This window comes from Caretta caretta, chromosome 5, assembly GCF_965140235.1.
Source record: "Caretta caretta isolate rCarCar2 chromosome 5, rCarCar1.hap1, whole genome shotgun sequence".
Taxonomy (NCBI): domain Eukaryota; kingdom Metazoa; phylum Chordata; order Testudines; family Cheloniidae; genus Caretta; species Caretta caretta.
The window spans coordinates 94,124,949-94,140,224 of NC_134210.1; the positions used below are offsets into that span (position 1 = coordinate 94,124,949).

General features: G+C 40.6%; 1 protein-coding gene across 4 annotated transcripts in view; it reads left to right on the forward strand.

Moving 5' to 3' along the window:
• The window catches only part of TLE1 (TLE family member 1, transcriptional corepressor), a 92,905-nt gene extending 89,479 nt beyond the window's left edge, over positions 1 to 3,426 (forward strand). For all 4 annotated transcript variants that reach the window (XM_075128688.1, XM_075128689.1, XM_075128690.1 and 1 more), the window contains one exon: positions 2,790 to 3,426. In XM_075128688.1, the coding sequence (XP_074984789.1) occupies positions 2,790 to 2,897 (108 nt within the window). In that variant the 3' untranslated portion in view covers positions 2,898 to 3,426. The remainder of the gene's footprint in view (positions 1 to 2,789) is intronic.
• Positions 3,427 to 15,276: the final 11,850 nt, after the last annotated feature.

The window sequence follows — 15,276 nt, forward strand, 5'->3', positions numbered from 1 at the left end:
CCATATTACCACAGATCAGTGGGTCCTAGGTACTGTGAAACAGTATCTTGCTGTTTATTTCCACTCCCCCCCACGCAAATTCCTTCCCCACCTCTCTTCAGAGAACACTCTCACAAGTATGTTGTCCTCTAACAAGTGCAGTCTCATCTCCATTTGAGAGCTATAGAAGAGGCTCTCCTCATTATAGAGGTTTCTAGACACATTATTTCCTGATTCCAGAGGCAAAAGGAGGTCTCAGACCCATCCTGGACTTGTAAAAATTTTAAAGAAAGTAAAATAATGCATGATAACCGTAGCCTTCATCATCCCCCTCTGTGTATCCAGGCGACTGGTGTGCTGCCCTCGACTTGAAGAATGCACATTTTCATGTGGCTGCACCTCAAAACTACAGGAGATTCCTAAGATTTCTGGTTAACAAGACCCATTATCAGTTTGCAATCCTACCCTTCTGCCTGTCTGTTGCCCTACGTCTGTGTATTTATAAAATGCATGGCAGGGGTAGCTGCATTCTTAAGGACAGCAAGGAGTTCCAAGTCTTTCCTAACCTGGATGACTGGCTGGTACGGGATCGATCCAAGCTACAGGTGGAAGTTAGATCCAGGATCCAATCCCTCTTCAGTATTCTGGTTATGTTGAACAATCAGGACAAGTCAATCTTCTTCCCAGTTCAGAGAATACAATGTATAGAACAATCCTGAATGCTCCAGTAGCCGGGGTGTTCCTGCCTTTAGCCTCATTCTGCTTTGAACAGGGGGTTGGACTAGATGACCTCCTGAGGTCCCTTACATCCCTGATATTCTATGATTCTAAGTCCTCATGGACAAAACTGCAGCGATGTTCTACATGAACAGACAGAGAAGGGCCAGGTCAGACAATCTCTGTCAAGAGGTGATGCATCTTTGGGAGTTTTGCAATTCATTTCAAAGCCTGTCACCTTCCTGGTGTTCAGAGCGGCTTGGAAGATTGCCTGAGCAGTTTGTCCAGCATAGATCATGAGTGGTCTTGTCAGGTCGGAGCTTGTGAGGTTCATTTTTCAAACCAGGTCTCTCACATAGACCTGTAACTACTCATGAAGTGTCAGCTCTTTTGTTCACAGTCAGGGATTGCTGACAGATGCGTTCCTGCTTTCTTGGAAAGACAAACTGCCTTCCCTCCTATTCTGCTACTTCCCAAGCCCAAGAAGAGTCATGTTTGTATGGTCCACATAGCACCAACTTGGCCGCGCCAGCATTAGTTCTCCAGTCTGCTGAGCCTCTCTTCCAGGTTTCCTTTGATGCTATCTACAGAACCCAGCTTGATTTCCCAGGACCACAGTTGCCTGCTACATCCCAACATGGCCATTTTCCATCTTACTGCCTGGATGCTCCATGCTTAACATTTTTAGAGGTGGAGTGTTCGGAGAATATGCAAATGTTCTCATGAATAGCAGGAAGCCATTTACTAGATACACTTCCCTGTTGAAGGTGAAACAGTTCTTCTGATCAAAGCTGAAAGGTGTTTTTGCAGTCATGGCCATTATCCAACGTGTTTTGGACTGTTTGTTCCATCTGAACAAAAAGGCCTATTGATTACTTACATCAGAGTTCATCTGACAGCTGCTTCCATTCTCCACCCACCAATTGCAGGCCACTCAGGAGTTTTCTAATCCTATAACAGTCAGATTCTTAAAAGGTCTGGACAGGCTATATCCCCATGTCATGGATCCCATTCCTCCCTAAGACCGAAATCTAGTGATAACAAGGTTGATGGGTCTTCCCTTTGGACCAATGGCTACCTGCTCTTTACCACATCTCTCTATGAAAGCAGTGGTTTTAGTAGCTATTACCTCCATGAGAAGGATGGTGGAGTTATGAGTTTTGGTAGCTGACCCTCCTCACTCAGTTTTTTTATGAGGACAAGGTATACTTGTGCCCACATCTGAAATTCCTGACTAAAGTATTGGAATTCCACCTCAGTCAGGCCATATACTTACTGACTTTCTTTCCTAAGCCCCGTTCTCATAACGATGAGGAGAAGTTCCATACCTTGGATGTTAGAAGAGAATTTGAACAGAATTAGGTTTTGTAGATCATTGTCCCAGCTGTTTGTGTCAGTTACAGTAAAAATGAAAGGACTTCCAGTCTCAACTCAGAAGATTTCATCTTGCATACATCTGTGCTATGGTGTTGCCTATGTACCCCCTCCAAACAGGACGGTAGCACGTTCTACAAGATCTCTGGCAGCTTCAGCAGCTTTTTTGGCTCATGTACCTATAATAGACATTTGTAGAGCAACTTGGTATCAGTGTATCTTACTATTCATGAGGCTATATCTCAGCATTCCAAAGATGATGCCACTTTTGGACAAGTAGTTCTTCAGTCCTTGTTCAGGTAGACTCCAAAACCCACCTTTGGATTGTACTTCTTGTGCGTCACCTGAAGTGGAATGGACATGTGCAATCGCTTGAAGAATTAAAAATGGTTACTGACTTGTTCGGTAACTGTTGTTCTTTGAGACGTGTTGCTCATGTCCATTCCGTGATGCACCCTCCATCCCCTCTATATTGGAGTCTTGTCTGGTTAGAAGGAAATGAGGGTCTGGGGTGGCTCTGTTCTTTATACCATCATGCAGCAGCGTGAGGTGGCTGATGGTGCATTCACCTCCCCGAAGGGTACTGCTAAAGGAAAAACCTCTGGTTCACTGGGCACACACAGACCTGAAGTGGATGGACATATGCAATACGCCTCAAAGAACAGTAGTTACTGAACAAATTAGTAACAAATTTTTATGTTGTTTTTTTCCCCATCTAGTCCAAAGAGTCCTCATCTGTGCTTAGTTGTGACATCTCTGTGGATGATAAATACATAGTCACTGGCTCTGGAGACAAGAAAGCTACAGTCTATGAAGTCATCTACTGAAAAATGTGATGGGGACATAACTTATAGAGTTGAACTGGGCCAAATGTTCTTAATTTGTAGAAGTAGAGAGGTTTTGCCTTTTTAAAAAAGGAACAAAATATCCATTTTCAGACCTTGACATGAAACAACTCCAAGTATACAATATAAAATAAAAGGCAACATCCAGCAACTAGGTATCAGCTACCTGGACCAAATGAAACACAGAGGCAAGATGGACAGATGTAACCTAGGTTTGGGGGATTTAAAAAAAACTGAGTCTGCTGATGAATGTTGAAGCCTTTTATTTTTCTTTCTTTCTTTCTTTGTGACCTCATGCAGATCTTTCTCATTGCCTGAATATGTGGGATTACTTTTCTTTTCCTTGCGGTTCAACTTGCATTCTGTCCTGTGTAGAGCGGTGGTGTCTCAGATGAACTTGTTTTCAGGTTTTGCATCTTGTGATATGTTTTTGTATTTTTGTTGAAGGTCAAACATTTGTATAAATTGTAAATATATTTGGTTTATTACAGTAAAGGCTTTAGTACCAACAGTCTTTTTTGCTCTCACTTATTAAGTGATCTATTTAAAGACTTTTTGGCGATATAAATACCTTTTATAGGAAAATGCAAAAACTATGTCCTATGCTTTATTTACTAACCATCAAGTTCATTATCATACCTGAAAAATAGTAGTTTCACAGACCCGTTTATAAAATTCAGTAGGAACTGTTTTATGCTACAGAAAACTGAAAATAATTTTTTTTTGTAACTGATCAATTAGTGCCAATATAAAAATTGAAGAACAATTCATAAAGATGTGCATTTAACTCTAATTTTTCTCAGATGTCCAATATGTATTTGATTTGGCAGATGTAATATACATATGTGTGCCTAATTATAACCCATTGAGCTCTCTCCAAAACACATACAGTAAGAGGTGACTTTTCTCACACACCTAATTAATCAAGTTCACTCAGAACTACATTTTAAATTAATACATCAAATCTCTCGTGTATTAAGTGGAGATTAAAGTGAATAAACATTATTGGACAAATTATACCACTTCAGATTCTAGTTTCTCTTTGAGGAAGTGATGTGGCCTGGCAACTTATGGTCATTCTGTATGTCTAAGGCTGTGTGAAATCTTAGTGAGGGCTCCCTGAGTTAAATTGGATCGTATCCCTGCCATTGACTGTGCCACTGTTATTGTAGTTTTGAAGAACTCTGCTTTCATGCCAATTACCAAAGCTAGAAGCCCCCAAATTATCTGACTTGGCATCATGTGCTTTAAAGATAGAGCTGGGAAGAGAGTTTGTGAGGACTACTGCTGATGCACTTAAATTGTGTATATTTTGGAAAACTGCATCTGTTGTTTGGTTATGATAGACAAAATCCTATTAATTAGGACTAATGTTTGCATGATAAACTCAGCTACTATGCTAAGGAGAGTCACATATGTACCTTGGTCATAGATAATAAGCTGAATAACAGCATGTTATATATGGAGAGTACAGAGGAACAGGAGGGAAGTCTTTGAACTGATGCTTCAGGTTATATAAATGGCAAACTAAGGTTTATTGGCAAAGAACGGATTTTCTTCCTGATGTTTCATAAGTGGCCCACATCTCTGCTCTTACAAAAAAAGACAAGTTACCAGGAAGACAAGGCTGTGGTTGAGAGATTCATTAGCTGGCTGCAGTGTGTCCCATGTGGGAGAAAATTTCCTCTCTGGTTTCCAATGCCTGCCGAGACATTAGTTTTCTTTTCAATTTATGTGACCATTCTACTGAAACCATTTCATAGCACTATGGAATTGTAATAGCCGTAATATAGAACTTTGCATTTCGAATGTAAAATGTTAACCATTCTTGATAGTCTAGTTTTGTTGCCGTTTAAAATTGATGCTTTATCTATACAAATCCATACATGTGCCTAGTGCTGTGCATCTGTATGACAATGATAGACCAACCAGATGTGGTTAAAAATTTTCATTCTCTTTTGGTACATTGTTAGGTGTGAGGCTGAAACACTCTCTGGTTTTCACCATCCAGAAGCATGGTTGATATAACTGCACAATCGATTTTTTTAAAAATGTTAAACCATTTTTAAAAAGAAGAGTTTAAAAAAAAAATGTACAAGCTTACTCCAAGTTACTCTTTTAAAAATGTCCCTACTATTCAAAAATTTTAGTTATTGGGAGCCTACTGTCTGTATCGCACTTTGCTAACCAGTAATTGTAGATCCCAAAAGAGACTAATGCTAGATGGAAAAATAGGGCTAAAGTTTTTAATATGTTAACTTTATTAAAGTTTCCTTTTATATTTTTTATTTCATGCGTATTATCAAGGAAATGGCACTGGAATGCTTTGCTTTTGATAGTCTGGGATGCTCCTTGTAATCTTTGCAAATGCCAGTTTGCATTAAAAAAACCAAGAGGGATAGAAAAACATAATTACACCTAAAATGTCCCCCACCACCTTTTATGTATAATATTTAATCCGATGGCAATTCACTAACAACCCCTGATTTGTGTGGTTAGGCTCTGCACCCACAGAGTTGGAATGTTATTTGTGAAGATAAGCTTACTTTACATAAAAGATTTGGGGAACTTTTAAATCCAGTTTCTTGAGGAGAACAACTAGATCCCTGATCACATTTATTTCAGGTTCTGATCCAGGAATTTTTTTGGTGCCTTTGGGGAGACTACTGTGTCTACAACCATCCCCACTGAATCCACTGGGGTTAATTGTGGGTGCAACAGTCCTCTCAAATGTAAGTTGACAGATCAGGACCTTAATATTGAATCCATATTGTTGCTCTTTGGTCTCAGTCATTTCATTTTTCTGGGCATTTTTGTAAGTTTTGCAACTGTATTTCAACATGACTATCAAGCTGTCAAGCTTTTCCCATGAGGACACATCAACTTCCTAAATGTTTCCATTTTTTTTTTTTTCATAAAGAGATGCTCCCTCACTCAGTAAAATCTTGGAACACTTCTGCAAACTTCTCAACAAGAGCCAGCAGCTGTAGAACCTGTAACTTTTTGTAAAATAATGGGTGGAGTAGGGATGTGCATTGGGGAGAGAAACAGGCCAAAATTCTTCCTGTGTTGTGTGCTGCTGCAGTAGCAGAAATGGCACTGAAAGACGCACCCAGAGACATGAGCATTCGGGATATTCTAGGAGTAACTGCAAAGTCGTTTAAAATATTTATCGTCTTCTTTGCAGTGTTGTTGTTGCTATGTTGGGCAAGGATGGTGTCCCTAGCCTCTGTTTGCCAGATGCTGGGAACAGGCGACAGGGGATGGATTACTTGATGATTACCTGTTCTGCTCATTCCCTTTGGGGCACCTGGCATTGGCCACTGTCAGAAGACAGGATACGGGGCTAGATGGATCTTTGGTCAACCCAGTATGGCCATTCTTATGTTCTTATATTGTCTTTCATATCCTGGGACCAAGGTGGGTGACATAATATATTTTATTGGACAAACTTCTGTTGGTGAAAGAGAAAAGCCTTTGAGCTCCACAGAGCTCTTCTTTGGGTCTGAAAAAGTAATTGGAGTGTCACAGCTAGGTTTCTTCCAACATGTGTTAACGCCGTATGCTTAGCAATCTGTTCCTTCTTGTATTTAGCTGTGACACTGATTACCTTTTCCAAACCTGAAGAAGAGCTCTGTGGAGCTCAAAAGCTTTTCTTTCACCAACAGATAGATACTACCTCACTCACCTCGTCTCTCTATTTTTCTTCTTGCCCTTCAGTTATAAAGGAGTCTCCTTTTTAGCCCCTTTCTGGAAATACCTACCTTGACTTGCTGTGTGGCCTTCAGTACTTTGTATTGCCTAAACAACACACGAGCACTTTAATGTCAGACAGAAGCAGGGAAGCCTTATAAATTATATATTGGTTGTCAATGCAAACAAAGACTGATGGAGACAAGATTTGTGGAAATATCAAAAACATTGTACTAGTTCACACATCTATTTTGTCTGTTTATATTATGAATTACAGCATGACATTATGAGACATTTCCCAGTAATGTATCCTATTTATATAAAATCCTATTTATATCATTCAAAGCAAAGAACTTCCCCCCCATCAACCCAAAAGCCTCCAGCCCTCAATAAAAGACCCTGAATATGTCTGAATACTTGTGATGGATTCTTTTAAGAGGCTTTAATATTTCTAGAGCTCTTATTTTAAAGAAGTATGTGTAGCAAATGGAATATTAAGTGCATAGACATTTAAAATGGTAAAATTACATTTTGCCATAGTGTAAATGTCAAAACTGATTCTCTGTCTAACATACACATTTATATACAAAATATGGGCCATCATTGAAATCACTTCACTATATTAGCAACATCATTTGTGTAAGTGGGTACAATTTTCAAAAGCACCCAAGTCACTTAGATGCTTTTGCAAATTTTACCCAGTGATCTACTGAACTCCATGAGACTACTCACATGATTAAAGATATTCAAATGTCTAAATATCTTCAAGATCTAGTCCAGTAATAGAACTAGAAAAATATTTAATACAACGTTTTGTTCTGTGTTTTGCTTTCATTTTTGTTTGTATTTATTGTGTTGGCAAATTTGGTTCTGCAAATGTATAATAATGTAAAATAAAAATACTTTTAAAAAGCCCACTCTATAAATTATGAACAGAACAAATAATGAAAACACACAAAGGAGATGAGAAAACTGAATGAGAAGCAGTTTGTGTTCAGAGGACCCAGTATTGTGAGAGATACTTGCCTTGAGACAATGTGTGTGTGACTGTAGTACTTCACAAAGCTGGATTTATATTTCCTTGGGTTGGAGTTAAAAGTGCAATTCTGCTCTGCAAAAGTGACTGTAAAATTGACATTGTGGGGTTCTGTGTTTATCTCAGTGACGTCCTTATCAACTCTACAGTTTACAACTAAGAAGATGGCTGGCTTATATTTCTAATTGCCAGCACCACAGGCTCTTCCTAAAATATGAAAAACAAGCTTTTCTTTCTGGTTCATGGATCAGCAGCAGTACAGATTCTGGAATTGCACCTTAGTTAGCAGATCTGTTGGTGATGCATGGGCCAAAAAAGAATCTGGTTTATTCTCCCACTTGTGTGTTGGCTCTGCAGCACTGACAAGAGTAAATTATAGTATCTTACTTATCTCATTGAAGTAAGCAGAAAGGGTTTGAAAACTGCTCAGGGAAAAGCCTGGAGTAAGAAGGTGTCACTGTTTCCTACATACAAGAACAACCACACTTTTAAAATGTATTTTTCAAATACCAGGTAATCAGCATACTTAGTTGTTTGGTGGTTTCTGTGGGGTAAATGTAAAATAATCTGAGATGAACTCTTCCAACCAGAAATGGTGGGATATGAGTTTGATGGTCTGTAACAGTAACTTAGTCTTACTTTCATTTTTGAAAAAAAAGTAGTTCTCAACATTATACAGAATATTATAAACGTTATAGGTGTGGTGCATCTCTCATCTTTTCTGAAAGCAAGGAGTACAAATGCAGGTGCAGTAATCTCTTGAACTAGTCTGTGCATTCTGGCGATCTGTTTCTTTTTGGGCTATCTACTATGTTTGTGGGTGAGAGGGTCTGCTACCTATATTCACCCCTTGTAAGTTTTGGATAGAGAGACTAATCCTTTTTTGTAATTTTCCATGCAAATTTTGCCCATGTTATGGCCACACTAATTCATATCAAGATAATGGAATCAGTACTATGAAATTCTGATACTGTACATAGCTTACCGAGGGCTGCCTTTTTGCTGTGTCCACAGAACAAAGGTGTTATATTTCCTGAACGTCTTTTATATCTGTGAATTCTGCCAGGAATAAGTAGGAGATTAAGATCACAAACAGTTTGGAGATTAAGTAATCACACATACTGCTATGCTTAGTCTTTTGATGCACTCTGTTATGAGCATAGAAAATGGAGATGGTAGCTTGCAACTGAAAATAATAAACATTCATGTTTCTTCAAGGAGAACATTTAATGGCAGGAAAAAACTAGCAAGCAAACTGAAAAGGTCACAAAGGGAAGTTAACCTATATCATGGAAAACTAAGAAATCATTTATTACATCCTTGGTAGTGGGCCTAATTTGTTTAAAATAAAATCCATCTGTTCGTTTCACACTCTTTGTTCCACTTCCTTGCAGCAATCCACAGTGGATTACTCCATTACTGTAAAAATTGATGCAGTTTTGATAAACTAATAATTCTTATTTTTGTGGGTAACTGCATCAGGATATTTTGGAAAATGCCCAAGCTTCCCTTTATTCTTCTGAATGATCCCAATAATTTGTTTTTCCAGTCCAACCCAAGAAATTTTTTTAATTGGGTTTAAAGTAAATGCACCATTTTATTGTTGGCGAATTCTAAAAGAACACTGGCATTTAACAAAATGTTTTCATTGCGGCTGATGATTCAGCTACGTACTTCTGTCCAGAATGTTAGTAACCTAGCACACAGCATACGTTTCCAGGACTTTGGGGTCAAATTATTCAGATTTCTTATTTCCAGCTCACATGAAATAAAAATGACACTTGTTTCTTCCTGGGACAGAGTGTGATCACATTCCATGCAGTGACCCAGTGCAGTACCATGCCTCACTCTGCGTCCATTTGAGTGCATATCAATTCTCCTGAGATGTTCTAACCCATTATACAAAGTGCTTCCAGTGAAGTAACCTAATCAAAGTAGAGTGTAATAATTTAATACAGTGCATAATGTGTGCTGCTGACATCAGTTGGGTGATCTGGAAGATGATTGAGTCTTTAAATATGTACTTCACTCGATATAAGTCCATATACATTTATCCAGCATTATTTTTGATTTGTTAAACTCCACTCAATCATGGTAGCTATGATACCAGTGCATGTTGCCAGTCCAGCTAATTAAGCAATGAGTAGCTTGCTTTTTTATTTCGTTTTGATTAGCGTTATCATTTGTCGGCTATTTTTTATGTGCATGTCATTGTCTTGATACTGTATTTATAATTTATAATTTCCCTACTCCTGCAATGTTTTTAAATAGCTCACTAAAAGCTCAAATATGAAATGGCAAGTGGTTTCAAATTGAGGATTTGAGAATGGATGTTAGAATATTTCAACATTTGTTCACAGTAACTTTATATTTTTCATTACTGAGATAATTCAAAAAATCCTTAGGGCTGAATTATAGTAAAAGTTTATAAAGCCCAGTACTAAGTACAAACTAATTTTCTCTGCCAACAGACAGCCTTAACTTAAATGGGAATTTTTTTATTCTACCTAGTTTATTCATGTTGAGGAATTTTTTTTTAACCTTGCTACTTCTAATGACTATAATTTCCTGAGTATTAAAATTATTTTAAATGACAAAAATATCATTTAGAAACTTGTTCACTTATAAGGTGCCATTAAAAAAGATGTTTACATTATTTACCCTTCTCCTACAATTTTCACTATACTTGAAATGGGAAAAACAGTAGTAAAAGTAGCTGAGGTTAATTTTTAATGGTTCTTTCAGTGTAAATTGTTTTTGTCTGGGTTTAGCTGCTTCAAGCTACGAATATACCTATCTGTATACAAAAAGATATTAAGATAATACTTTTAAAAATCTTTGCCATTGTTACTAATCCCCAGATCATTTTAATGTGGTTATTTAAAATATTTACTTTTTGTTTAGTTCAGTTTTAGTTGTGTGTCAGTAAATTGATGAAGTGAAACTACAGTCATCAGTTTCACATTATAGTTCTCAAGTACTTTCGGTCTTCAGAGATTGTGTTGTCAACATCTGATTATTGTTTTAGAGTCTTGTTTCATGAAAATGTATATTCAAATGAGGTCTAAGACAAGGGTTTTTTTTAAAACACCCAAAAAGTGAGTCCCTCAAGGGCTTTATTGTTGTTTTGTTTCCTTAGTTTGTTACTTAATGCAATACATTCGAATTTAGCCAACAAATTAATCCCTTTTTGTAGACACATGCCTTGTGCAGAGACCCCTGACAGGTATGAAAATAAAGAGAAAACATCACTGCACATTTAACAATTAAACTGTACATTCCTGTCTTTTAAAAGTGAACAATGTCTGGTAAGCTATTTAAAAGACAGTTAAACTACTAATCATATGCGATCCATTTTTAACTCTGGTTTCCAGCAAAAGTGCTACAAAGTGATATGTGGTGATAACAAATTCAGAAGGAAAAGAATATGAAATTCAGATAGCAGCTTGAATGATTTGCTGTTAGCATGGGGCCAAATAACACTACAAAGCTATAAACTCTGTCGATTTAGATTGCCCAGTTAGGTGGCAGAGATGCAATTTGTCTTTTCTGTAGCCGCCTGCTGCTTGCTAGCTCCATCTCCTGTCACAGCCTATTAGCTCCCCAAGAAAATTGGTGGGAAATTGCCTGCAGATTGTAGGAAATTGCATCTCCAGGCCCTGGAAAAAATGTAGGATAGCACGACACTGACCCTCCCAGAGCAGCTATTAATACAGCAAAAACTGACCTTTGGCTTGGTGTGAAACGACTTTGCTATTTTCTGAATAAAGACTGTATTATGTCTGGTTGAAGGAGGGAACAAATTATTATCCTAGCCAGGCTTGTAGCCAACCTGCCTGAGGAAGCTTAAATATTACTGATAGGGTTTTTTTCTTTTACTTTTGGAGGATGGAAAGGGGTTGTTGGGGCACTTATAGATAAAACTCTATCACCCAGAAGCAACCTTTCAGCATTTCAACAGCATTTTTTTTAAATCAAATTCAAAATGTCTTAAAGAAAATGTTCAAAAGAAATTTCTCAAACTAATCTCAAAGCAACAGAATTTGATAATCCCCTGCACTGGCCCAGCCTTGGCAAGAGTAAAATCAGCCTAGTGGCTGCTCTGTTTTATACCACTGGCATTAGATTCTTAATGGGCCACACACTAGTGGAGGATCACTGTAGCAGAGTAAAGCCCACTCTCTGCCACCTATGTTGGGGGTGGAGGTGGCTGGCACTCCAACTCTGCCAGCTTTAATTAGTGAGGAGTTCATCTCTGCCAGGAAATTCTCTGCCAGACATTTACAACCAGAATCTGAGTGAAAATTTTAAAATTCATTTCACGTTCTCTTATAACCCAACATGCAATGAACCCTCCCCCCATATCCTATTTCTAGACGTGCTACCTTGTGTTTAGGCCATCTTCACAACACAGCTGTAACTGCCTAGTAGATAGACCAGGGCTCGGCAACCTTTCAGAAGTGGTGTGCTGAGTCTTCATTTATTCACTTTAAGGTTTCGTGTGCCAGTAATACATTTTAATGTTTTTTAGAAGGTCTCTCTCTATAAGTCTATATATTATATAACTAAACTATTGTCGTATGTAAAGTAAACAAGGTTTTCAAAATGTTTAAGAAGATTCATTTAAAATTAAATTAAAATGCTGATCTTACGCCGCTGGCCCGCTCAGCCCGCTGCCAGCCTGGGGTTCCGTTCACCTAGGCCGGCAGCAGGCTGAGTGGGACCCTGGCTGGTGAGGGGCTGGCGGCCAGGACCCCAGACTGGCAGTTGGCTGAGCGGGGCCGGCGGCCAGGACCCCAGACCAGCAGCGGGCTGAGCCGCTCAGCCCACTGCCGGTCTGGGGTTCCGTCCGTCGGCCTCTGCCAGCCAGGGTCCCGGCTGCCGGCCCCGCTCAGCCTGCTGCTGGTCTGGGATCCCAGCACTGCCCACATAGAGTGGGTACCTACCTTCTCCCTGGTTCTAGCCATTCTCTTCCTCTCTCTCTCTCTCTGCACTGAGCTGAGGGTGCGCACAGGGCTGGGGGTTGGGGTGCAGGGTCTGGCCAGGAGCTAGAATGAGGGAGGGGGCTCAGGGTTGGGGCAGGAGATTTGGGGGTGGAGTGCTTACCTGGGTAGCTCCCATTTGGTGCGAGGGGTGGGAATGTAAGGGGTGCAAGAGTCAGGACATGGGGTGTGGGGGGGCTGGGTATGTGAGTGTGTGGGTGCAGTAATAAGGGCTGGGGTCGTGGGGGGTGCAGGGGTCAGGGTAGAGGGCTGGGGGTGTGTGGGGGCTGCAGGGGTCAGGGCAGAGGGCAGGGGTGCTCCCCGCCCCCTGCCCTGAGCGGCTCACGGCAGGGGGCTGGAGGGGATATGCCCTGATTCCCCGTCCCCACGCCCACCCCCACCCCTTCTCTGCCTCCCGGGAGCAGCAAGCGTGTTGCGGCTCTGCTTCTCCCGCTCACTTGCAAGGGCCATCAGCTGATCGGGGGCAGGGAGGGAGAGGAGGAGGGGCAGAAACCCAGCATGCTGGGGGAAGAGGTGGGGGTGAGGGGGAGCTTGTCTGCTGTGCAGCAGCAGCCGCCAACAGGACCAAGCTTCTTCACCCTGCCTGGGGGCAGGGAGGGGCGGAAAAGAGAGGGCCAAGGCAGGCAGGATTTTTAATGGCTCGCTGCCTGCCAGGGTCCCGGCCTGGGTTCGGCAGTGGGCTGAGTGGGGCTGGTGGGGATATGCCCTGATTCCACCCCTGTCCCCACAGCCCCGTCCCTATACAAGTAAAGGAAAATGGATGGGACAAACACAGTGGGCTGAGCCATCGTATCAATATCAGCTTATTTTTTAGGGATCCCAGAAAAGAAGCCCTACTCTTTCAATTCACTGCAGCAAATTGGATGGGGCAGGTCAGAGAGACCTGAGGTCACAGTATTACTGAGCCCCACAATAAGAAAGACTGTTCTGTTTGTTTGCACTTCTGGATTTACCTCTGAAGATGACTTTATATTTGTTTGGAGAGCCAAATCACCCAGCTGCCAGAATGAGAGCACTGTCTTCGGAGGGGACACTGAGACATGTTTGAAAGGGAGAACCGAGGCGGTGGCTGAGATTTGATGTCAGAGAGGTAAGCTAAACCCCTATACTTCCGTAGTGTGGCATAGACCAAACCCTGGACTAAACTCTATTGGCTTCTATAGTGTCTATGGGCTTCATGTCTTCTTTTCTCAAGGCTAAACATGCACTGTTTTTAAAACTTTCTTCATAAGTCAGGTTTTCTAAACTTTCTGTCATTTTTGTTGCTCGCCTCTGGACTCTTTCTACTTTGTTCACAAAAGTCTGGCACCTGGAATTTGACACAGTATTCCAGCTGAGACCTCATCAGTGCTGAGTAGAGTGGGACAATTACCACCTGTGTCTTACATACAACACTCTTGTTAATACACCCCAGAATGATACTTGCCATTTCTGCAGCTGCATCACATTGTTGACTCTCATTCAATTTGTCATCCACTATAGCCCCTGGATCCTTTTCAGCAGTATGATTTTTTAGACAGTTATTCCCCATTTTGTAGTTGTGTGTTTGATTTTTTTTTTTTTTTATTCTTAAGTGAAGTACTTTGCACTTGTCTTTACTGGAATTCTTCGTGTTGAATTCAGAGTAGTTCTCCAATTTGTGGAAGTGGGCATCATTTGGCTAGCCTATAGGAAGAAAAACTACTCGCCAATATTTCCATTCATCATGGTTTAATTTTTTCCCAGTCTACAAGTTTCGTGTTCTTGTATCCTGCTAGGTGTAGCCAGAAGGCAAGGTGCCAGTCCACCCTCTCTCTCCAGTTCGAAATTCCCATAGCAGGAATAAGTTATAGGAAACCATGGAAAAGAAATGTAAGAAGTGGCAACCTTCAATGGGGCAAGTGTTTACCTCATTGTTTAGTTTGCCACACCTGACCAAGGAAGTGTCTTACATGGCAGGTAGATCCAGCTGGTCTTATTCTATGGATGTGTGAGGAGATGACCATGTTGCCACTCTGCACTCACTGAGGTATTTTATTTATAGACAGAGTGTGTGTCCCTTTTGAAATACCAGTTGGTAAGAAGGCCATTGTAGCCTGCTGAGCTCGAGAATGAGCCTTTGTGTTCCAGACTGCAGTCCAGAAGGTGCCAAAGGGCTTTTTGCTTCTATTTATCTATCTGTAACCTCCTCGGAGCTTCCTTCAGGAAGCTGCTATGCTTATTTCCAAGCTGTTAACTTGGAGGTGAGGATGAGAGTGGAGGTCAAGGAGAAACCAAGATGGAATATCAAATTCATGAGATCTGACTGAGGAGAGTGAGGACAACAAAGAGAGCAGTGATGGTATTTCTCTCTGTCCTTGATTTGCTCCCACTTCAAGTATCTTTGGGAGATGGCTTGTGAAAGAACCGGTACTCCAGTTCCACTCTGCAATTCTATGCACACATTTATGATTGTGGGCTTTGAGCTCAGAGAGCACCACCAGGTTAGGTTGGCTAACCAGTACACTGTATGTGTGACACATTTTTGGCAGTCATGTAATGTATGTATTAAAATCTCATAACAGATTCCCCTGTTGTCAGTTGCTGAACCAGTTTGCTTAGGCATTGTTGTTCTCGTGGGGAACTTCCACTTCCTTGGGTGGAAGGCCTT